General features: G+C 36.1%; 1 protein-coding gene across 5 annotated transcripts in view; it reads right to left on the bottom strand.

Moving 5' to 3' along the window:
- TCF12 (transcription factor 12) overlaps window positions 1-25,900 on the bottom strand; it is a 160,690-nt gene that overhangs the window by 111,706 nt on the left and 23,084 nt on the right. For all 5 annotated transcript variants that reach the window (XM_042039741.1, XM_042039743.1, XM_042039742.1 and 2 more), the window contains exons 4-5: window positions 6,835-6,908; window positions 4,839-4,907 (exon numbers count right to left, since the gene is read on the bottom strand). In XM_042039741.1, coding sequence (XP_041895675.1) covers window positions 4,839-4,907; window positions 6,835-6,908 — 143 coding nt within the window. The remainder of the gene's footprint in view (window positions 1-4,838; window positions 4,908-6,834; window positions 6,909-25,900) is intronic.

Genomic DNA, 25,900 nt, shown 5'->3' with positions numbered 1-25,900 from the left:
GAAAATAAAGAAAATAAAGAAAATAAAGAAAATAAAGAAAATAAAGAGTATTTTGTGCCATTGAATCCATGTATTTGTCAATGGCTCCCAGAGGAAAGACAAGAGAGCCAAAAACCTGGCTTGGTCTACTGAACACACAGATCAAGAAGAATGCTGCAAAAATTAAGGTAAGATAAAAATAAATCCACAGAAGAGTGCTCTTCCTTTTTGCCTTGAGGATCACTTGCACTACATTCATTGATCTTAACTGAACATCAAGAAACATCACATTGTCACAGGTCATGGTCATAACTCCATTTAAATCATTAACAGTCTTGCAACAAACTATCAGTAGGAATAATGTTTCCAAGCAATGACCAAAATCATATTACAAAGTCTGGAGCAGATGGATGATGATGGGAGTCTCCCCATAGTCCTTACACTGTTTCATCCATATTGCTGTCATTTGCTGTGCCAGGAAACAAACACCTCTCCTTCTGCAAGCTCCATGTTTGCCACCTCCCAGCCCCCTGAGAACAGCCAGTACTTCAACCTCATCTCCCTTTATTGTACAAAAATCCTTAAACACAGGAATGAACGCAGTTTGCTGATGGAGATCACCCAATTGCACCCGAAACAAGGAGCTTTCTAGCTCCACTTTCTAGCTTTAATTATGATTCACTTTTCATAATCATCAGCAAGTGTTAACATTCAACTACAATATCCTAAAGACAGAAATGCAGCTTTTTCCGTTATTTGGCCACCTGCTACATGGTGGGGGGAAAGCAGGTATCACTACCCCAGATTTCACATATTATTGGGAAAAGTCAAGAGAGCTTTCACAAGTATGCTTTAAGTGTCACTGTAAGTAACCTGCTTGGTAACAGAGTTCTAAAACTATTCATTAGCTTCTTTTCACATATCAAGTTGAAATACATGAAAACTGTGTGGACAGGAATGGAGAAAAATTGAAAACATAGTTTATTTATTTTTCAAATTTATTTCAAATATTATTTATTTTTTAATAAACATCATTTTCTCCAGCTCTAAATCCACTTCCAAGAAGTTAAGTTACTGAAAGACAAATCTGATTTTAAACAACTAAACCCAATAGCCAATTACATCTCTCTAAATTCCTGTGAGACAAATATCAACATGATATTCAATGGAACAATTCCCTGGCCACATGGAAAACTAATCTGTGAACAGATTCCAATGCTAATTTCAATGCGGTAGGTAGTTGCAATAAAAACAAAACAAAAACCACAACCAAAAGATCCATTTCTCCAACATAGCTGAAATGAAAAATTCATATGATGGAAACCAAATTTTTCTAGCTCTTATCTAAGCTATAAATCAGGAAATAAAATAATACAAATATAGCCAACAGACTATATGCCAACAAGTGCTTAAAGAAAATACTTGAAAACCTAACTAAAGCATTCAGAATTTAAGAAACAGAACTTGCTTTGAAAAGTGCTGCTCATTAATCAAATTATAAAGTATGGTGCATCTGCAAGTGTCCTGAGCACTGAATATGGAATATTTAATATGGGCTTTAATTCCACAGTGAATCATCTGCTACCTTGTAGAATACATCAGGAAAAGCAAATAACCAGCAGCAGAACCACCAAACAACCTCCCTCCCCAGAAAAAAACCAAAAAAACAAAACAAAACAAAAAAACCAAAAAAAAAAAAAAAAAAAAAAGAGGACAAAAAGGACACAAATACAACAGACTTGATAACACTTACTGTATTTCTGTGTCCCTCTTGTCTTGTTTTGCTATTTAACAGCTTTCCTTCTTGTTATGTACCTGAGATTAAGAGGTATAAAATACTATTTCAAAACCTGCTATCTCATTACTATTTTTTGACTTCTTTGCAAATTAAAAGTACTACTTGGAGGGGAAGGGACTACAGTTTGGGCATAAAGTATTTCAGGTTCCAATTCATGTCTGAGTATTTTACATACAGTAGAGGGAAGAACCTGTTGCCTGATGCTACAAAACCATCTAATCTAGCAGTGCTATATTGATCAGCTCCATTCCGGCATCAATTAAATACTTAGCAGAGTTATGTAAAGGAACAGGAGGATAAACTGCACCCTCAGTACTGAAGCTAGATTCATGTTAAATCAGGTCAAAATGCACACTCACAGCTTTTAGTGCAATGTACATGTTGCAAGTTATTTCAAACGCCCACAATTCAGATTTTGGAAGAAAAACGCCTCAGCTAATTTATGTTAAATTTTTAACAGTTACAATTATTATGTATGTATATATAAAAAGGAAACCCATCAAGGAAATGTCTTATGAAAAACATTTTAGATATTCTTGATTTGGAGACAGCAATCTAAACAGATCAAAAACTGACTTGCTCCTTTTATTGTAAAGACGTGTTACGACAAAACCAAAACAATGAAAGAAAACCTCACAGAGCATTATTCTTCATGAAATAGCAATCATTAGCCACACCACAATAATGACTATAATAGAAAAAATGTTTAATTACAATACCACTCTTACTCCCCCAAAAAAAGTGATTATACCAATTTGTTGCTATGAGTACAAATTATGACTCCCAAATACAGCAGGAAAGCTAAAAGGTTCAGTATCATCTCACAACAGGAAGACAAAACTTTCAAGTGCTGTAGGGCAATATATTATTGTGCAGAAGACAAGGTACTCAAGTCAAGTACCTCAGAATTTGCTTCTAAGAGCTCAGTAGAGCAAGACTTTCAAAAAGCAGCTTTACCATCCTCTGCAACACACACTAAGAGCTAGTGCAAGGCATTATGAACACATGCAAAAATATGTGTAGCTCTGTATCACTCAGGTAAGGGAGAGACTTGCATACACCAACCAAAGATATTCACTGAAAACCCACCACTACTGCACGTAGAAAGGTAAAAACAAGACTGGAGACTAGAAAGAAAAACAAGCCCCACAAGAGACAAACTTGGTACACAGTATTGTATCTGGACTTCAGTACAACCATTCAAGAATAAGGGAGGCCATCAGCACTTCCTAAAATTGCACTGACTTGCTAACTACCCTTCCTGAATTATTCCTACAAACAATAAAGCTTTCCTACTTTTTTCACCACTCCCCCCAACAGGTATCTTTTCAAATTATTCATTTTTCTAACAAAACAGTTGGCCTATGCAAAAGAGAATTTGCTCACGGAAGTCACTAATGTCTCGATTTGTACTTTTTCACAAATCTAAGATCATCACAGGAAAAACAAACAAATACCCGCTGCTCTTTCGGTGTTAGAACACTATTTACCATTAGGTAATAAAAAGACAAGGCTCCTATATAAGGTTTTTTCAAGCCTGCTGTGATTCCTTACCTTTAATGTTACCTCAAAACACTATTGAAGTAAGAAGGGTTTAGCTTTCAACAAGGTATTACCAGACACTCTTAAAATAAAATAAACTGCTCTTCCATATGAGAGAAGGTTCTAGTCTGAATTAATTATTGATGAAAAGATTAAAATACATGACAAACACCCTGCCCCAAGCACAGGAATATATATCTAGTTTCCACAGTGAAAAGTTACCAATATGTCTTCCCCACTTCCCAAAAAACTGTACCCATACCAAGGTTCTTCAATAATTCCATAAATAAATCAAAAACAGTAGGTAAACAAAGATAGTAAAGTTTGCTGATAAGAAAACAAAATTTTAAATAATCCTAACTGTTAGTGCAGAGTCGCAAAGCAAGTTCTCCATGAAATTGGTAATAAAAGAATAGATAAAATTTGGTGCAAATAAATACAAAATGAACATGTTCAAAAATAACTTAATGTCATAACAATGTGGTAACTATGGTGCAACGTAAGAGAAAATACTATTTTTCTACAGTTTTTAAAAGAGTATCACTTCACAGCTCAGTGACAATCAAAAAAAATGACTTAGTAACAAGTAAGAAAGGAACAGAGAATAAATCTATCATTACGTGAGGCAGAAATTTACAGTATACCCTCCTCTTGACTAGTGCATGTAGTCATAATCACCCTAACTCTGAAGGTATACAGAAGCAGAAAGATTCAGGGAACGGCACCAAGAACTAACCACAGGTTAGGAGCAGTTGCTATACAAGCAGATACGAATAAACTACAATACCCCAGCTTGGTTGAGGAGAACACAGAGGTGGCATGTAAAATAAAGGTGTTTGTGGGGAAAAGAATAAAAATTATGAAGTACATCAGTAACAAGCAATCATTACTATTTGGAACACAGGAACGTGGTGGAAATCAGTTACATCACTGGGCACCACATATAAGACAAAAAAATCAGTAAGTTTTAGGACAAAATCCTCAGAATTACTGTCAAAACTATAGCCAAAGCCAGAAAAAAAATCACAAATATCAGAGAGCAAGCCCACCAACAGCTGTAAGGACTATGTCCAAACTGTTGCCTCTGTCCAGGAAACCTAAGCCAAGAGCTGGGGTTTTCCTAAGAGAGAACACAGTAAAGGTGGCAAAATATTTGCCCTATACTTACACTTTCCTTATGCATCATTGCTGGCCACAATCAAACCATTTGTACTGACCTGAACAGACCTTCGGTAGGATTTGGAAAAGAAAAATGTCCTTTAGCCAGTATTCCACCATCTTTTTTCATTAGCCTTCAATAGGTATGCACTAAACTATCACTAAATTCCATTTCTATTCAATTGAAAACTGCTTAACTTTCTGTATCTTTGGAAATTCCAGCCACTAGTGAGCCAACACTTTAAATTCTTAATATTTTGTCACTATATTGTAACCTTTAACAGAAAACTCCAGTAGTAGGCTGCACATTGATTAAAAAAAAATTTTAAATCACACACAATATAAAAAGAATAAGTGGTACCTCTTGAGATTTCAACTTTTCTATGTCTGTGGAGAGGTCTGAGCTTTTTCCATGAAGACTGCCATTTTCCTGTAAACAGACAAGCAAGTAGTAAGAAAAATTAGGACAAGAATGACATTCTATATTGAAATAATGGGGAAAAGCACTGGATTAGAAAGTTGAACATGTAAGACAATTACAACTTATTTAAACTCTGTGTTAATCAACACATGGAATAACCCAGAAATGTAGAAGGCTGTGTATCATTTGCTCCGCCTTCTGAGAAACTGATCTATACTCTTACAATACAGACCCACACACTCATTTTAGCACTTTCTCGAGACATCTGGTCTAGCAGCACATGTAGGAGTAGACAGAAGTTATCGTTATTCAAAATCCTGAATCAGTAATTTGCCTCATTAGTTGAAAGAAAACCAAAAACTAAAGGCCATACATCATAGCCAAAATTTATGCATGTAAGCTTGATTCAAACTGGTAAACAAAGTCCAGTGCTTTTTCAGTGAATTCAGAAGAGAAATTCCTGTGTTCTACTTTTTTTTTTTTTTTTTTTTTTTACAGAAGATCCCGGCCACAGGACAAATTAATTTGTGACTCTTAATCCTCACCAGTTCTATACACAGAGAATATATATTTCTAGTGTTCACTTTTCTGGGGAGAACACAGAAAACTCCATTCAGAGTTTTCCTGTGAAAAGGAATTGAGTTTTCTTTAAAAGAAAACTCTTGTAACCTAAATGACATTCCAGATTAACATTCTTTATTGCCTCATGAAAAAAAAAAAAGCTAACATACAAGAATCACTGACTTTATATTATTCAAATATTAGCTGGCTGATCCTCTAACATGAAAAAAAAAATGTGATTAATACAGCCACACAGCCAATGAATCACAAGCTCAAATTCCAGTTAGGTCAGCTTAACTCATAATTGATTAAAATTGATCAGCAACATAATAAATTAGTGTAAAAACACCAAACACATGGTAAAAATATGAGCTACTTAAACCTGCATAATTAAGATTCCATTTTAAATGTAGAGGAGGCATTTGAAGGTTCTACTCTATGCCCCAAGTTACGCAGGATGTTTTAAATGAATGCCTAATTTCCGCGTTGCACAGAAATATTTCTCCAATACATGAAATACTTCTACATTTATTATAATTTATTTACTAACGATCAATGGAAAAATTAGGACTTTGTAAGAAATCTTTCTACTGCTCTCTTCCAAAGTAAGGCAGAGGCTTTAACAGCATCCAGTGAGCTGAATAAGATCTTGCAGCCTACCCATTTCATTCCACAGCACAAGAAAGCTGCAAAGGTGCAAGTGCTAACACAACTCTCTGGCTCAAAGGCACTGAAATCAGAACATAAGGTATGCTGTGTATATCCAGTTAAGGTACTTAGCTCATTGTCCTTTTAGAGAGTAAATATTCATAAAAAGAAAATGGAGCAGATGAAAGGGAATGTGAGTTACTAGGAGGAAGATTGCTTTTGACCATTGAGTTCAGTTTCAAAGGGTCATATTATTTTAGGATATCAGATACTATCAAGAGCCTTCAGCTCAGTAAGTGGGATGGATGAAGCTGGAACGAGAACAGGAGGAAAGCATTTAAAAAGAAAAGCCTCTCTTCAGCATCATGACAGCACATACTATAGCTGGTTAATGTTAACAGGGAGGAAAGCCTTCCCCACACTTTGCCAATAAATCTGCTTCCAAGTAACATGACTTCTATTTTCATTTTCTGTAAATAAAATACATGCTCATCATTCAAGCATACAGTTACATATGGTTTATTTTCATTAATTCTTAGCCTATATATTTTTTAGTCTTAGAAATCTAAATTGCTACTGTAGCCCATCAAAGTCATTAAAGTCTCTAAAATATGCTAATCTGTGTACTTAAAGGAGTTTCCCTTCAAAAACTTTGCCAAATCATCTGCTGATTTATGGTGTAAATTCCCATAAACTTTCATTATGAATTATTACATGGGTATCTTACCCTTGAAGATTCATATGAAGGACTTGGCTGACCGCTTGTTCCCCAGGATGTGGCACCTGTTCGCTCATCCATACCTAGAAATAAAAAAAAAAAAACAAAAAAACAAAAAAACAGACTTATAAGAAATGATAGCAAAAACAGTATTCTCTGATGCAACCTGAAAATATATTCATCCACTTCCATACACTTAAAGTAAACTCATCTGCTTTTGTATACTTAAAGCAGTGTTTCTAAAAGCAAAACTTCAGAAGAAGAGTTTCCTTATTAATTAAGCTGGCTACAGAGGAACCTGTTCATTTGGACACCTGCAGCTGCTGAAAACAGGAGCATAAAAAGGCAAGAAATTTGCCAACCTGCAGAGTCTGCCCTACCCAATCCATAAGAAATTAGCATGAGTAACAAACCAAGCACAACGATGTGAACATCATGGCTTTTTGAACAGCCCGATTTATCTGCATCTCAAGCAAGCACTGAATATTGCAGCACATAGTGTGAAACACATACTTGTTATCTACTCTTTGCTTATGTCTTGCTTAAGTATTGTAAAATGTGCAAAATTATTTCCCCCACTTGGCCTTTACATGACACACAAGATATTTTAGCATAATGGGGAAAATAGGCAAGACAGACTGGTTATATTTCAATGGCTTTAAAAACCTCAGAGGATCATGGTCTCTGCCCTACTAAAACAGTAATATTTTCTACACTCAGTAACGGTTCTTTTAGAATCAGTTCCCTTTATGCAAATCCAGGTTATAGCTCACAAGAGAAAGGGGAAGGAAAGGACAGGGAGATCTTTAAACATTGTATCAGAATATATATATATCCCATGTATTATCCAATTTCTATCCAAATTTAATTGGTCAAACCATCTTTAAACCACATTCCCAAACAGCTAATTGCAAAAGCACCTGAATTCCTATAGCAAATTCCTTCATTAAGGATAAAGCTAATATTCTAACAATTAGGTTCCTGATTATCTGCTTCACAAGATATTTTTTTGTAATATGTGGAACACATCCTAAACTGCAGGCTTCCAAGCACTTTGGCCTACAAAATGCAGCTCATTACTTCCCTATCACATGAACTTCTCCCTTAAAGAGTTTTGATATATAGCATAAATTTTTTATGTAATATATACTATGAACTATTTATGAAGTTTTATAATGTCATAATTTATAAATAAGAACTAAGTGTCCCAATTTATAAATAAGAGTAGAATGTAAGCTACTTCATACAATCATCTCTGAACCCTAACTTTATATTGCAGCTATAAAATTTTCATGCATATTTCTCAGACTGGACATACTGCAAAATAGAATGTAAGCTAATACTGTAAATAACTACCTATGGACCACTACTATTCTAATCATTATTTCCTTAAGAAATGTGCTTTATGAAACTATAAAATGTTATTTAGACAAAGACAGCCTGCAAAAGGGAACGTTAAACTGAAAGTACAGTAAATCACTCAGATAAAAACTATAGACACTTTTGGTGTACTGCAGGAAAGATCCTCAAGGTTGAAGAACATTCTTTGAAAATGCAAAACCACCACTATATTGAGCCAGCAGTTTGGGGAAGTTTACTGCATTTTGCAGCTGACAGTACTGTTGTTGTTTCATTGTAACTGGTCCAGGAGCTGAGTAAAGAGTCGTGGCTGGCACTGACAAAGGCAAAAGTAATCTTTTGGCACAATTGACTCTTTTCTGCCAGAAACAACAGAGCTAGTAATCCAGTCATTATCATAACATGTCTTCCATTGCCTTAGTTTCAAAAGATACATATATGTGGGGAGAAAAGAAAAGTATCTTACTGCAAGACAAAGTCCTTGGGAAAGTTTAAGATACAGTAGGTTATATCAACCCATTTCAGGAAATATGTCAGTAGATAATGGTTATGCATAGAGCATTCAGATGCATGACCCCTAATCAGTAAAACATGCTACTCATTTAAAAATGTGAGTCAGTGGGACATAAGGACTTACGTCATGGTTCTGCTAAATCAGCACATGTACAGCTAAAAATTCTAGTATTTTAGTTCTACCATTTGAATTATGCAAATAAATTGTTTAAAGAAACTGCTCTAAGCCAAAAGGTAGCTGTTTCAGATAGGGAAGAAAACTAATTTCTGACTAGTTCCCAGAATTCTTTTTTCTAAAAAAGCCCAGTACAGTTAGCTAGAGTAGTAAACTTCCTTTTTGCTGCCAGGTGTCTTTTTCCTCCTTTTCATTTTTTCCTCCTTTTCAATTTTTTTATTCTCACAAGCCCCAAACAGGCTTGCATGTAGACCTATCCCTTACACAAAATTTTCACACAAGGAAGATGCTTTCACATTTTAGATGCTCTGTGAAGGCTACAAGAAAAAAGAAACCCTATACTGCACGCAGAATGATACCCCTGCTGCCCTTGGTCTCCATCAACCTAAGACACCAAACAAGTGCTGACCCAGGTAGTTAGCAACACTCAACCAGGAAATCAGATGTGCACCTACGATGGTGTTCAAGGAATCTCTTCTGCTTTGTACACCAATGCGTTTTCCATGGATGACAGATGAAAACCACCCAAATGCTGGATGAGACAAAGACCCAGACAGTTTCTAGCAGGATGAGCACAAACAAAAAACAATGCATACTTTAACACAGCCAAAGGTAACTCTGTGTAACTGAGCCAGGACCATCAGATTCACCTTTTAGATGTGAAGATCCTGAAGTGGGGAACACTTGGTAAGGAATAACATGGAAGTGATCTATAGTAATAAATTCAATAAAGTCTCAAAGCATAAGTATCACGAAAAGAGTTCTAGTGTTTTCCTGGGAAATGCAAAAGAGAACAGAGGAACTAGGGGGATCATCACCTTTGTATAACCCCTTCCACAAGGAAAGGCAGTGAACAATTGCACTATCTATTAATTCATCACGGATGTCAAAGGGCACGGGAAAGCTGTGACAGTTAACAGAGCACTGAAAGACATGCAGGACAAGGCTGCAGTATCTCAGCCGCTTTAGGTAAAGCAAAAAAGGTGGAAATTGAACAACTGTGTTGTTACAAAGGTCCAGTAACGCAGACTTGCATTCAGGCAGACGGGTACAACAAGGTTCTACCCCCACTTCCTATTTTTAGTAGGCATTGAGGACAGAAAGTAATTGAAATGACTCATGATTTCATAGTTCTCAATCAAAATTGACTACTTCCATAGCACATATGCTGCAGTTTAATCAGGGAGTAATACCATAAGTCTAATACCACGTTTGTTTGAGCGGGTTCAGCTGGCAGTCTGGGGCTGGGCTGGCTCACAGGGTACCTCCACAGCACTCACTGCTGCTGTCCCAGCGAGGACACTCCTGACCTTGGCCAGCCGTGCACACAGAGCACAACCCAAATCCAGGAGCCTGGCCAGCCCGCAGGAAAGGCTGAGTGTTCCTCACTCACCTCGGGGAGACCCAGCCAAGTCATGATGATGCTTTCTGGCTTTATGCATTGGATTCTAAACAGGCTTTGCTTAACATCACATTTATGAAGCTGCTGTGAGCATTTCAAGCTCTTCTAGAAGAAAACCTGAAGAAACCTGTTGCCTCATTATTTCAACATATGTATTCATTCTCAAGAAACAGATTCAAACGTTCATCTAATAAAAAAAAATTGGATCTTACAATCAAACTGAAATGAAGGTTGTTCTTGCTGGCATAAGACAAAGAAGACTATATTTAAAACTTATTTCAAGAGACACAGGCTCTAATGTTCATGTAAACACGATAATATACTTTATAGGGTTACCATCTGCTACGATGTTGATCAAATAAATGATTTGACAAAAAAATCACATTGTAGGTTGTTATACTAGGTACTCAAGGTATGAGTTTCTATCTTTTATAGCTTCTTTATCCAATTTTGTTTCAGAGTAATGATATTCCTTCAGATAAGATTCAACATCTGAAATCAATTACAAAAAAACCTACAGCACAAACCATAACAGCGTTGATTGTGTTTTGCATTTCAGACACACAAACAAATCAATCTACCATTAGGCCATATATTGCAGAAGTCTGTTGTGAAGTATGATACCAATTATTGCCCAAAATTATATTTTAGGTCTAGACTTTCTGGTAAGGAGATGAAAAGAGTAATAAGAGTTGATGGAGAAACACTATACTCAAATATTTTAACTTTCAGTAGGTTAAGACTAGTTTCCAGCCTCTTCTTGGTATTTTCAATTAAAACTACTTCTCTTTTTACAGTAGATGTAATATTTTTAATAAGATAATAAAAACATTTATTTTCTAACAAAGAACTCAAAATTCACAAGTCAGATTTAAAAAAAAAAAAAAAAAAAATCAATAAGTAGAGACAAGATAAAGTTCCACACATTTATTACTCAGGAAGTGGGAGGAAACATGGATGACAAGGGGACTAGCAGGACACTCAAAACCAAAAGCAGCTTTGACAATAGATATAATGTGGTAGGCTTAAAATATCCAAAGCTGAGGGCATTAATCAAATTGAGAAGAAAAATGAAATGCAGGCCACCTACCAATAGTCTAACCACTTAATTGCCATTGGGATAAATTCAGATGCAACATTATAATTAAGTAAAAGACAAACCACTTTCATTTCAAACTATATAAATAGAGAACTTTCTCTCCATCCACTTTCCACGATAAAGGTAGAGCAAGGGGTAGTGCAAGCATGGAGGGGGAAAAAAATTTTTCAAATCTCAATGCATACTGCTTCTTGGAGAATGTACTAATTGTCTTCCAGCATATGAATACCAAGCTCCCCCCCATCCCTCCAGATCAAAAAACAAAGTTCCTCCCCAGTAACAGAGTTGCTTATTAGAGGCACCAGCGGGAGTAGCAGAACAGTATCCTTTTTTGTACCTTTGCTCCAGAGAAAATGAATGGAAGAGCTATGGATATGTCACAGAAACACCATCTTGAGTCTGTCATCTAGTACCAACTTTGGACTTTACAATTACTTCAGGGAACTTCCCAAGATAATTTTATTAAATTGCACACTGCTGCTCACTCTCCTCCCTGTATTGAGCTGTAGTGTCACAGATTGAACACTTAATTCATTGCGCAGTGTAAAAGTGAGATCTCTCCTGGGCTTACCTATCAGTTCTCACATCTTTCCCCACCTGCCCAGCCAGGTTCATAACCATGGGAGTTGAGATTTTTAACTACCAGCTTCTAATGGCAGGGGTTTAAAACTACAAGGAAGCCCTGCAGGGACTGAAGGCCTGCTGAGTGAGGGGACACTGGTTACCTCAATTAGTACCCATAAAACACTGGCTTCCATTTGAATATTAATATTTGCAAAGATCAGCTTGTACACCTGTTTGAAATATCAACAGTGATTATTAATAATAGCAAAAAAATTTATTTTCATTTTTGAAACATTCTTTATCCCAGAGAATTCCAGAGCATGATTATCTGACATGGCAAAGACTAAATATCTACTATGCCAGTCATTGTGGAAATTATTTGAAGAAAAGTCAGAAGATATGCTATACAAAGTTAATTTCTATCTATAGAACAGGTAACCTCAATTAAAACTTCAGAAGAACAAAATTATTCAAATGGGAGGAATGTACAGCAAGTACAAAACTTACCTAGGCAATAACCAAAACTTAGACCAACATTGGCAGGTATTAAAAATTAGTTGTAATCTAATATATCAGCAAATTGAATTCTCCCTGTATGTAAAACTGTTTAAAACCTATACTTTCATACAGAAAATTATTTGCAAGAACAGTATTTTCTCCAGACAGAATTAAACTTCTGGGTGTATGCTTCTTCTACTTTTTCTAAAGCAACAAAAGACATTGTATAAATCCAGAAAAAAATTGAAAAAAATCCATGCTGGTTCAGGACAACTGACGAAAATCTTGAATATATTTTTAAAGTGTCTATTAGCATCAAAACTCAGTACTGGTTCCTGTATAACTATCACGTATGTTTTAGATTTGTTTCAACTCATTACCTAAATACAATTTGCTATTAAAAAAAAAAAAAAAGGCAATTACTACTTTTAACTTGATTTCACAAACAGTCCTATTCATTTCTTGCAATAAGACCTATGTATTCCCTAAGAACAACACTGGATTATTAATTCCCGTAAGAGCAGTGCCCTTACAGAAATGTCAGAAATTACCTGCTTCTCTTTCCTCATATTCTCTGCTTCCTAGACTCTAAATCATGTCACTGAACACACCAAGTGACCTGGAATGACCTGGACACTTTAAATAAAACACAACACAACACACTCAAAATAAAATTGGAGCTGGCATTTCCCACACAAACTGTGCTAAACCAGAAAACTGCACATTGCTACACCCATCTTGCCAGAAAAATTACATCAGGTACTGTTCAAAGAGGAGAGCATATTTGCAATACTGTATGCAACATGCATTTGTTAGTTGTGTGTAGTTATTCAGAGTTCAAGCAAAAGCTAATGACAAAAACTATAAAAATTGGCATTTAAACTATTAAAAAAGGGAATTTTCTTATAAATCCACAGAGGTGCTCAGAGGACTATACAGTAAAGCTACCATTCACCCCCCCCCAAAAAAAATTCCCTATATTAATACAAGTTTTAATATTATTCTTTGATCCAATTTGAGGTTAAAATTCTAAAAAAAAAAAAAAACTGAAATCCTAGCCTTCATAAATTATCCTGTATACTAATAATATTTACATGTGTGCACACAGAGTATATTTTGAAGCCTCACTGGTTACAAATGTGAATAAAGTACACCAGCTTAGAGATCAAGCCTTTAAGAGGGGTACAACCCAGAGCTTTTATTCACACTCAAACACACAGCTAAACTGCTATTAAATCGCATCATGCTGCTTATTCCCTATCTGTGTTCAGCCATGAAGTATCAGGCTGAACAGCTCTAACATGCAAGTCTCAGCCCTACAGTACCAGCTATCAAAATAATCCATTCTACTGGCAAATTTTCCTGTGGTTACTTCAGTTATGACTCAACTGCTTTATATAACCACACACTTTAAAATATAGATATACACATATATATTTATATATACACACCAAATCAAGGCCAGTGTCACAAGACTGCACACACCAGGCCAAAAATATTCTAATACAGCCTCATAGGCAACAGCTACTGTTACCAACTGTATTACAACATGATTGTACAGAAAACTGCCAATTCAGGCACACAATTAATCTGAGTTACACAGTGTGTAACTGAGGTGCTAACTCTCATGAGCAAAGAAAATATGGCAAGTGCAACAGCTTTTCTAACAACGTGTCTAAAATTTTTAAGAAAAAGTATTTTTAATCATTTATGACATCACAAGGGTCCAGCAAATTTTGACCCGCTTGAAAACAAATTGTAAGATCAACCTGAGGTCAGTACCTTTCCATGGTGTTAGCGATTGCCATGCATCTTTATACAGACACAATTAAGATAACCAATTGCAGCAAATTAAAATTACTTTGTTGCTATTTAGAAGATCATTAATACTTTAACACTAAAATATTTCAAGGAAAAAGAGACCCTCTGACATATCAAGCAGAGAGTCGGGGCGGGGGGAAGAAAAACCTGATAAAGTTTTTGAGAAACAGCATATATTTTGACTTTCCAAGTTCATGAAGGTGAATCAGTGGAGAAATCAAGCATCAGACAAAAACCTTGTAATTTAGTGAGGCAGAATTTTGAGCCTTAAGTATAATTGCAAGCATACTATACAGTATAGCCAAGGAAATGCCAATGTAACTCCACATTTACAATAATATGACTGGAAACAAAGATATTTACAGATACACAGTCAAGATCACAGAAGCCTGAGTCGGAACTTGAGAAGATCTAGACCAAGCCATTTCATAAAAGAATGTGGAAGAAAAGCTATACTTTGCTAAAGTATACAGTATCTCTCTATCTGATTTTTGGCATTCCTACAATACTAAAATCAAAAGTCTATTACCAGCAGCATGGCATCTCAGTCTCTCACATTAAAACAACGATACACTAACATCTTACATTTTTCATAAAACAAAGCATGTAGAATACAAAGAAATCTGAAAGGTTTTCAAGTTTGCCTCTAGACAGGCATGTCTTCAGTGAGATGATTTCTTACACTTCCTTGCTCTAAAGAGCACATCTAAGTCAGCTGCAGGAATTAACTCTCATTACTAAGCAAAACAGAACTTACACATCAGGGTTGTGTGAACTTCAGTTCGTCATGAGAGATTTCGGGTTCTTTCAATACAGCTGGGGGAAAGTGTATACTGTATGAAAATTTCAGCATTAAACACCCTCTTTTAACTCTGAAAACAAAGTTTATCTGCTCAATATTTAAAAAGGGAAGAATGCTTATATAGATAAATGGAAGCACTGCACATCTGCTCACCTAAGCCAGAGCTGTGGTAGGCTAACTCTAAGTTAGACGTGGAAAAAACAATAAAATAAATATAGCCAATGTTGACTTAGGTAACTATTACAACCAGGCTCACTTATTTCTCTCCTCTTTTGCATAAAATCAAGAAGAAATCCTCCATACTGCATCTTCAATCAAGAAAGAAGCTTTTGCGATGTTAGGGCTCCGCTATTTGTCCTGCAGCACAATGAAATGCCTACCGGTTTGTCCAAGGGAAAGGTAGCACCTTCTTGCCTCAGAAAAAAAGCTGCCTAGGGCAAAATGTGTTTTTTTCTATTATTTTAGGCATGAAGGAAAAAAAAAAAGGCTTAAAGTAAACTTAAAAGTTTCTAGAAGCATCTCTACTTGCATGCATATGACTGATAATTTGAAGTGATGGAAGTTAGCAACAGCCTGCCGTGTCGAGGTCTACTTTTTCCAGTATGCATTTTGCACCAACAAGTGCTTCCCCCTCCATAAGCAAGTTGGAATGTAGTAAGGCTCTTGCCAGATGTTCTCCTTCTGCAGAGGTCCAAAACCAACAGTTCTCAATAATTCCATTACTTCCAAAAGTCAAAGCCAGAATCCAGTCTGAACAAATGGAGATCTGGCACAGCCTGTGCTGCCAGCAGGGCCCTGAGACACCTTAAAAAAACTCAAACTAAAAAAAAGCACTCCAAGAAACCTTTCTTTCCTTAACACTGAGACATTTCTTCCAACAGCTTATTAGACAGAGATTTTACAGGTATTGTTAAATTTCATTCTCAAATTAAGAAAAAATTATGTTCTCCGACAAAGGAGAGAAATGTGTCTTTAAATGTGCCAGGTACCATTACAACTGCTCAGATATTTTCTGAATCAAGCTCCTTGCTGCCTGGGCTGTTAGCTGCCTCCTGAGGCAGGCAGGCAGGCTTTGTGTTGACAGCTCCCTTAGTGTGAGTGGCAGTAAATGATGGTGTGCCCACAATGCTGGAAAGCTGATATGATACAGTTCAGTCTCCTACATCAACAAACGAGGTGGAAGGACGACTGGTGCCTGATGTTAATGGGCCTTGCACTAATACACAGCAGCACTGCAGCAACTGAGATGTCTGAGGGAGCCTGGTTCACCTTCTATCCCCCAAAACATTTGTTTTTCTTCATTAGGTGTTTCTACACTTTCCCATTTTTTAAAAGAAAGGCTGTTCCTCCCCTTGAACTAAGATGTGTCACCACAGTTCATGGCAATACTAAGTTGCATGACACCTGTATTCACTCGTTTCTCCCCTCATAACCAAAAGGTATCAGCTGATCTACTGATTTCTGCTGCACTTTAGGACAATCCACATTTTAACGCTCTTCTGGTAGTATATCCACGTTGTTAGAGCTTGTAATTCTGGAAAGACTACCCTTAAACAACAAAATCACACCTTTAGAGGATCAGCAGCACAGAAGTAACAACTTCCTAGAGTAATCAAGACTGTGTTCAGCATTGTGGTCTTTAAATGCTAAAAAATAATTAAAATAGTTTAACTTTGCTAGTTTAGCAGAAACATGCAACTATTATGAAAGTAACTTATAGTACTATCACACTAACTAAAAAAACCAACTTACTTTTCTATTCTAGAAAATAACTACTAAATCTGACAGGGTCTGGCTCTGGTGGAAGTGAATCCAGAAATATCTCCATCTGCTAGTGAAGATGTTGAGATTTCTCCAACTTTACTTCTTAACCAAAGACTTTTTTTTCCCTATTTGAAGACTTTACTGATCTTCCTTTTATTTCTTCCGCTAGCTTTTCATTTAATACTCCATAGTATGGTTCAACTGCATAGCATTTCTCCTTGGCTTAAATCCTAAATATCACACTTTTTATAGAAATCTGAGTTTCAATGCTTTTCTTGTAACAAGTGTTACATGAGTTAAAACACTCTTAATAAAATGCACCTAGAAACCATGCATGCTTCAGAAGCAGAACTTTGACAAAGAAGTTAGAATTGGAATTTATAGTCAAGTAACCCATTTAAATTGCCTTCATACTCTAACAGCTGGAACAGACATACCTGTTGCTGTTCAAGTGCACTCATGCCTTTGTTTTTTTTTTAAATGAGGGCAAGTTGCACTCTGAATACAAAATAAATTTGCTGTTGCTGCCTCTTCAAGTATGCTGTTACAGCAGTTCTGTACGTTATAGCGAGAAAATACTGAAAGCCAATAAAATATGGTAGACAGCTCTTCCGTGGCAAAAAGCAGCCTTACCTAGTAATTATCCTTCTTACAATAATAATACGGTATTAAAGACTTTAAAACATTTACTTAAGTAGTCAGAAAGCAAGTAGCAATCAATAACTAAGTATTTTTCTTTAATTCCTCCTCCCAGGATGTTTTAAGTGTCTCTCCTTTTTCAAAAGCACCAAATAGTCTCATAACTTCATTCCTGTAAAAATTACACCTTAGTTTTAGGAACCAATTTCCAGGGATATTTAATCAGAACACAGAAGTGAATGATTTTACATTAAAATTAGGAAAAATACTCCAAGTTTAATGTAACAGATGAATAAGAATAAGAAGTGGAAGGATTCTAAAACCTTTCAGTGGGTTTTAGAATCTGCCAGCACAGTGTCCAACAGAGCCATCAGCCAACCTGCAAGTACAGCCCCACAAAACCTCCTCTGCAAAGTGAGCCTTCACACAGGCTAGAAGCACTTCCCAACTCCAACAAAGGATTCTGATGCAGGAACCACTGCCAAACAACAGCTTATGCGTCAAGGCTTATGTATGCAAATACAGCCTATCTTCCCAACAACTAAGGGCTGGCTGCCACCCAAAAGGAGGCCATCCTGCTTCCCTTAACACTTCACCGTCCCCACTGCCCACAGCCTGGCCCTCATGTCTTCTTCTCTCACACTAGCACTGGGATTTTGCAGGGACCTGCAGTAAACCTGTTCAGGAAGAAACTAGTAGAAAACAGACCCCTAAAAATAACAAACCCTCACTGGTTTCTGGCCAGACTTGCTCACAGAAGTATTTCACTACTGGGCCAGAACAGCACCAGTGCTGGCAGAAAGGGAAGGAAGAGCATGAGAATCAAACAAGGCTAAAGTCAGGGTTGTCAGGTCTTTGGCCCTTCCCCAAAGAAGGGCCAGGGAAGCCAGCCCATCACTTCTGAAGCATTTACTACCTCTGAGACTGGCTGCATTTAAAAGGAAAAAAAACAGTGATTTTTTTTTAAGGGAAAAAAATAATAAGAAAAAACCCCAGCTATCACCATGTGGTGATGCATAAAATCCTGCAGTCTACTTTGAGATTACTGGCTTTATTGAACCAATGGTACTATGCCAGTGTGTGAGAAAAAGAACTGAAGAAATGCATGTTTCAATTACATGAAACACTAATAATCTCATAAAAATCTTAAAAAGATCAAATCTGCTCCATGTTAGGGTAGAGACAGGTTACCAGGAAGTTCAATGTTGCCAGAAAACTCCCACACATACTTTATTGTTCACTTACTGGAATTTTAGCCAAAAGTTAGAGGAAGAGTAAATTACTTCAAAGTAAATGGCAACAAAACCCAAGCATTTTGCTTCCCTCTGTTTCTTCTGTAATTCCAAAGAAAAAAAGAATTTTTATTTTAAAATTTCTAAGTACATTTTGAAATTTAGCCAAAATGAGTCTTGAGTTATATGTGCCCAATAAGCTTCTTCTATGAATTACGATATCCCATTTTCTCTTTTGCATTTTAGAATGCTAAGCATTGCCAAAACAAGTCAATTTAACTACATTGCCTCTTTGGGTGGTGACTTTGTTTGTCTTATATCCTGTATGCAGCTCTCTGTATAGATACTTTTAGCTCTGGCAACAGCTTTCAGACTTTGCTTCACTTTGTACTTTACTTGTTCATACTGCAACACTCCAATACAATGAAATTTGTATAAGCGCCCAGATTTGCTCAACCACTAAAAATAAAAATGTTACCATTTATAAGGGTTATCAAGTAATTTTAACACAAGACAGACTCTTCCCATTCTGTTAAATATATAAAACAACAAAAATGAGAACAGAGTTTCTGCCTTTTTGAAAAAGACAACCATGACTTGGTATTTGGGAATGAATTTCTTATATTACAGTCACAAGGAATATTATTACTCTTCAACATAATATAATTTATTTAATTTGCAGACCACACTTTGTGAAAGGGTAACAAGGCATCAAATGTCTTCACATCCCAGTTTATAAGGGAAGGATTACTGAAGAAGGTTCAGAAGAAAAATATCAACTCTCCCTCCCAGATGCACGAGAGCATTCTGAAGAATCGCACATGTAATAGGGCAATTCAGAATAAACATCACATACAGCTCCACAACATATGTTCACATGAACTAAAAATGCAAAGCTTATTTCTTGGGACAAGGCTGGCTCACATACCTTTAAGAAAATTAAGAAATTCTTGTAAACCAAAGTGAATTCATAACTTAACACTCTTCACCTGAACTCAAACAAATGTGATATGCTTACATAACTGAAAGGCTAAACAAGATGACATTTGTGTCCTTTTGTGCCCATTCCACAGACACACACAGGATTTCCCTGGCAGCCAAACCAACACAAGCTCTTGACCAAACTTCAACAAGTGATATGAAAGCCCCATGAATTAAACAAACACATATTAAGGCACCTGGCAGGAATCATGTGAAACAAATGTAAAATTCAAGAACAAGAGCTCCAGCAGTAATTTTGTTCTACTTCATTTACTTAACAGAAAAAGCTTATATTTAAAAGGTCACAAAAAGGAAATAAACATGTGCTTCACTCAGATGTATATATGCAATTTGGTCTTTTAAAAAACTCTGTGTATATTACCAACTACAACACCAAATTTAATTCCAGGAATATGAATTTTTGTTTGGATTTTACTTCTTGCCTTTTTTAAAGAAAAGCCAAACAAAGAATACATCTGAAGCCCCTTCCCTTCTACATCTTCAAGTTCACTGTTGAATTTTTAAACATCAGAGCAGAACTTGCCCTAAGATATTCTTAACTAATTATCAAGGAACTAGAACACCATATACATTTTATCCCCTAAGATCTCTTTAGTTTTCATTTTCCTAAAGGACTCAGAGCAATCATTATTTTAATGCTGAGTCTATTATGTGACAAACAAGAGAAAAAAAACTTTTTTAAAAATCCTATGAAATATAACACTAAAAAGAGGACAAATAACAGAGTAAGAAGAGCACAGAAAAACAATCAATATCTGCTTTTATAAAAAAGGTTCAAAGTGAACAAGAACTTCACACATGGTGGAACCTCTTAAGACCTGTGAAGCCTCCAAGTCATCCGAGGACTAATTAGGTTTTCAAGAAGTCTTAAAATCTAATACACCCTATTCCTACAGAATTTCAATTGAATATAGATTCTTAACTCTTTCATTGTAAAATCAGAGTCTAGCAGTTTATAAGAGATTGTAAAAACACAGATGAAGCTAAGCCACTTCATTGTATTTTCCATTAAGAATGAAATGAAGTACAGTTGAAATCAAAATTCTGTACTGGCTGTACTTGATTTAATCCACAGTAACGCCATCTATATGCTACTTACAGAGAAGTAATAGAAGAAACTGCTGTGGTGCCTATATTGATCTAGTGTTGTACTGAACACTTTCTTTTGAGAGTCAATTACATCTCCTTCACACCCACATCTGTCATTCTAACACAAAGTTTACAAGACTTTTTTCACATCACAAGAAATTTTCTGCTAAACAGAAAAATATAAAAACTATAAAAGGGAACATCTGTATTTTAAAAAGATCTATTGGTCTTGATATTAGGCCTAAGAAAAATACTGACTAGAATTACAAGAATGTCATTATTATGTGTATGCCATCTTTTACACAAGAAAATCCACTCAAAGCCATTTTTAAAACAGATCCAAAATTAGAAGTCTGTAACTGCAGCAATCTTAAGGCTGTTAAACTTCCAGATCACAGCCAGTTCATAGCAGGGCTGATTAGCTCAATCACAGAGTCTTGCTAATGGCAGTTGAGAGCCCCAAACTGAATCTAAATCACATGAAGCAACTAAAAACACAGGCAAAAGTACTTTATCCTCAAAGCCTCAAGTATACCAACATAAAAAGGATGGATAACCCACCGGAGTTCATGAGTTAACTAAAACCCTATGATACATGTTAGCACAAATAGCATATATTTCAACCAAAAAAAAAAAAAGTATAGATAGTCCCAAAATCTACTTCAGGAGCACTCTTAATGATGGAATACTGTCTGAAGTTAGTGATTGCAAATATAGCACCAAAATGTTATTGCGGGGGAAGACAATATGCTATTGAAGAGAGATAAGGGGAAATAAGAGTTAACTGCTCTAGCTAGGTTTTTACCAGCTTTTTCTTTGTCCCTTGATGTTGCCAACCTCACTGGAAAGGAAAAATATCTCTGTAGAATTTATTTTGTTTCTCTTTCAAATGCAACTGAAATTCAAGGCCACCAACAGCCTGAAGAAGAATGAACCACCTGTAGAGGTCAGCATTCCAAAAGCGTATCAGTAAAAATGTAACAAAATGTCAAATTCCTTGTTTTGGAGAAATTTGATGCTATGTGTATTGAATAATGATAATCCAATGCATCTATACACATCATGTATCCTCTGTCCTTTAGCATGGAAATAATTTTGCTGTGATTAATACAATGTGGAAGAAGATGAAAACAAAATTCCTGAACTGGCTCATCACTGGAGTAACACTTGAATAAAAACCAGTTTCCTAAGGCAGAAAAGAGCCACCACTGTGATTAAATATTTCATTAATTTAATATCAAGAATTTCTATAGAGAATTAAACAGGAAAATTAATACATAGGTGGCACAGGCAACTTTCAAATTTACATTAAAAGATTTCCATAGTATATCAAATGATAAAATTCCTTCTCAGAGCAAAGAGTTTTGCTCAGCTCATATCATAAAATGAATATGGTATAGTAAAGGTCTTTCTGGAAGACTGAGAAATACATGCTCAAACATTTCAAATATTTAACATACTGTATAAGAAATCAAATATCTTTTACTAGATCATGAAAATGCATTAGAAAGAAAAGAATGCCTATTATATTATTATGCTATAAGGTGAAAAAGGTTATAAGAACTCTGATCATTGCATTTTTTCCCCGAGTGTGTGGCAAGATACCAGGTTTCATCTAAATTTCCTGCTGATTTCAGCAGGAAAGTAGCAAAAAAACACCTGCTACAGAAAATCTCTGATTTGTTTCTTTTGATTACATGTAATTCTTCTGTGTTGTCCCAGGCATTTCAGGTGAGGTTGCTCCTTGCATGAAGAGAGAAGCAACTTGACTTTGAGTTATAAAGCTAAAAAGGAAAGGCTCACGAAAAAAAGTAGTCAGTCTTTTTCACAGGGAAAACCAAAATTTAAAAAGGAAATACATATATATAATGAGCCTCCAGCAATAAAACCAAAGCAATTCAAAGGGGTTTTTAAAAGAAACATCAACACTATGAAGCGGGAGACAGTTATCCAGCTTGAAATGGATCTATATGAACAGAGTGGATTTAAACAAAATTGTGTTTCACTGTGGAGCACTAACTTACTGTTTTTTAAATAGTTTAACCTCATTCTCTTATGCTTGCTTACCGTTGCATTTGGTCTTTAGGACATGCTATAGACGATTATTTATTTTCTGACTGCCAAACCTTCCGTCTGGGAAATACTTTTGCTCAAGGTTCTCCAAGTTTCCATCCTCCTCAATACACTTCTAGTTACAGTATTTGGCTCTGGCTGTGAATTGAACAAACAATCCCATCTCCAGACAATCACTGATGAGGCAGAGCCTGGCAGCAATGGTCAATGGCTGGATCTGACAAGGCATTTGTTTAAGAGCCTCCTTCTGACAAGTCATGGTCTTGGCTGTTCCCAACTTTTTGCATTAAAAACAAGGAATCCATCTACTAATCCAGAACATTCATGTTATCCAAGTATGCAGACAAAGCAAGAAAAACGGTCTTTGAATAACCAACCTTTGAGAAATCCTACCAGTAGAACTCCCTGCATCAAGGAGCTCTGCACTCTTCAACCTATTTAAGCAGCCTGAGTGTGAAGGAATTACTTGAGTGCATTACTAGAATATTAAATATCTCACACTGTCCAGATTCACAGCAAGCCTATCAAATAACAGAATAACTACTTCAGAGCAAAACTTTTTTGCTGACTACACACCATCAACAAATAGTACCAACAACAGCAGCATCCTCCCAGTTTCATGTCCAGTTACACAGTACTCTAAGTTGTCTACCACAGTTTGGAGAAAACACTGCCATAGCTGGCAAATATAATCTTCCCCTATCACTGCCAGAGCCACTGGATGCAGTGACAGACACTGTCCCCTTAGAACTTCACCTAATTTTAGGAAGCACTCGAGTACTCAGCCATTTCTGAAAGCCTTAAGTGGATTAGCATTTATTCAAAAACTCACTTGAAATCCTGTCTCATAAAGGATGTCTTCTCTAAGTCTGCAAACAAAAAATACTTGCAGTCACTGTGCTAGAAAGATTGCAAATCTCAAACAGAAGGTGCAACTTCCTTGTCAAGAGATTTCCACCGCATACCCACATCTGCAATATGTGATAGCAAAAGCAGACAGGAAAAAAATAATGAAATGATTCCACAACAAAGAAAACAAATATATACATATATATATACACACACAAACATGTATAAAAATACATATTTACAGAAGTTTCCTTTAGGCATTCCAGATCAAGACTCCAGGTTAAAAACAAAAAGCAATAAAATTTAAAAAAACCAACCCAACTTTGAAATACTCATGTCATCTTTAAAATGCAGAGGAAGGTATTTTTCTATTGCTATTACACAGCAAAAAATACACAAAAATAAGACCCAGAGAGTTTCAGCAAATTTCATCTCCCTGGTGGCAAACTTGTAGTTAACCATGGAGCCTCACCTTCAAAGTCACTTAGTTTAAAAATCACTAATTTCTCTGAAAATACTGTGGATTCCAGCAAAGTGCCAACAGGGAGAGAAATGGGCTGAGAGGGAGGGTAAACAAATAAAGGACAAGGAAAAAGAAGAGACATATATAAACAAAGTGAAAACATTTGAAAAGCACCAAAGAAAGTATTTCCTAATAATCAACACATGTGCACACACAGCTCCCTGTCCTTTCCCCCCTCCCAGCAGGCCGGGGCTCCCTGGGCTCCTGCAGCTGTGCCATCAGGTGGGAGCAGCTGCACCAGTGCAGGGCTCCTTCCTAGCTGCAGCGTGGCAAAGGCAGACTCCTTGTACTCACCTAAGTAAGGCTACTTTTTTTGGATGACAAAAAGGTAAGGCAATCTACATTACTACCTCATATAGGTCTGGTTTTAAAAATAAATAAAATAACATGAAAAAAACTCAGATACAAAAGCCCACACACAACCCACTGCCTACATTTTAATCAAGAACAGAAAGAAAAGAAAATGAGAGCAGATATTACTTGGCTAGATTTAAAGGAAAAAGCCAATCCTTTTCAATAGCAGGCTCCATTTCTCAACATGACCATGTTCCAGAAGATTAGATAACAGTATCAGGCAATATCAGGCTATTAATGACACAACCTCACAGAACGGAGAAAAGTATTTAAGCACGATATTGACTTTGTAAGATTTAAGATACCAGCACACAAACAGCCCATCCTTTTCTAAGACATTAACATATTGATATTAAATGCTTGGATTAATGGATTATAAAGGAGTAATACCATAAATTAATTCTGATACATCTCAGCAAAGTTGCTGAAAGAGAAAAGAGAAAGAGAAAAAAAAAAAAGAAAAAGAAGAGATCAGCATTCTAGAAGTATCCCCAGGGGAAAGCAGCAGCCGATCATGGCACACATTACCTCTGCCCCTGGTTCATCCATCTGCTGCACCTCAAGGAATGCCACAGGGGAAGCAAACATGTGGAGCACAGCTAATAACAGCAATTCTGTCCATATTAGAAACTAATTATCACCCTTTCCTATCAGGATCAGTGCTTCCAGAATTATAAGCAATTTACCCTACTAAATGCAGTCTAGAATTTAACACTCAATAACTCAATAGCTTATTTAAAAAAAAAAAACCAAACCAACAATGTTGGTTTGGACTTAGATATAATACAAATTATATTTCTTTTCCTCTCAACACCACCCATTTTCTTGCATCTGAAGATTTAAATTTTTGGTGTTTGGGGTTTTTTTTGTGAAGGAATGAAGGGAAAAAACTCTGCTTAAACAGAATTCTGTGCGTTTAACTCTCAGCTCAAAACTGCACAATTACTGTGGTTAAGTTTATGTTAATCTAACAAAAAAGACAGAGTTTGTCTTGTATAAGCTATATTCTGGAAATAACTGCATGAAATCTCATTGCTCCCTACCAAATATATTACTTTTCATTAAATACACAGACCATAAAACTACAAAATGAGATTAAAAAGCTGTGAATAGCATTTTATGTACTGACCTTGCAAATAGGAAACAGTTTCTCCTTGGTCCGTTGTCGTTCTACCAAACTAAAAATTAAGAACTTGGAGGATTGTTGATATCCCTCAGCATTAAGCTGGTCTATAAGAACCTAATTATTTATTTTGAAATCAAGTAAATATTGTTTTGTTTTAATTAACACCACCTATTTGAGGCACTACTTCTGCA

Source organism: Corvus kubaryi, unplaced genomic scaffold (assembly GCF_017639235.1).
Source record: "Corvus kubaryi isolate FWS band 111438036 unplaced genomic scaffold, C.kubaryi_AGA036_p1.0 37394, whole genome shotgun sequence".
NCBI classification, from domain to species: domain Eukaryota; kingdom Metazoa; phylum Chordata; class Aves; order Passeriformes; family Corvidae; genus Corvus; species Corvus kubaryi.
Note: the sequence above shows the minus strand (reverse complement) of the source record. Positions and strands in the feature narration are given on the sequence as shown.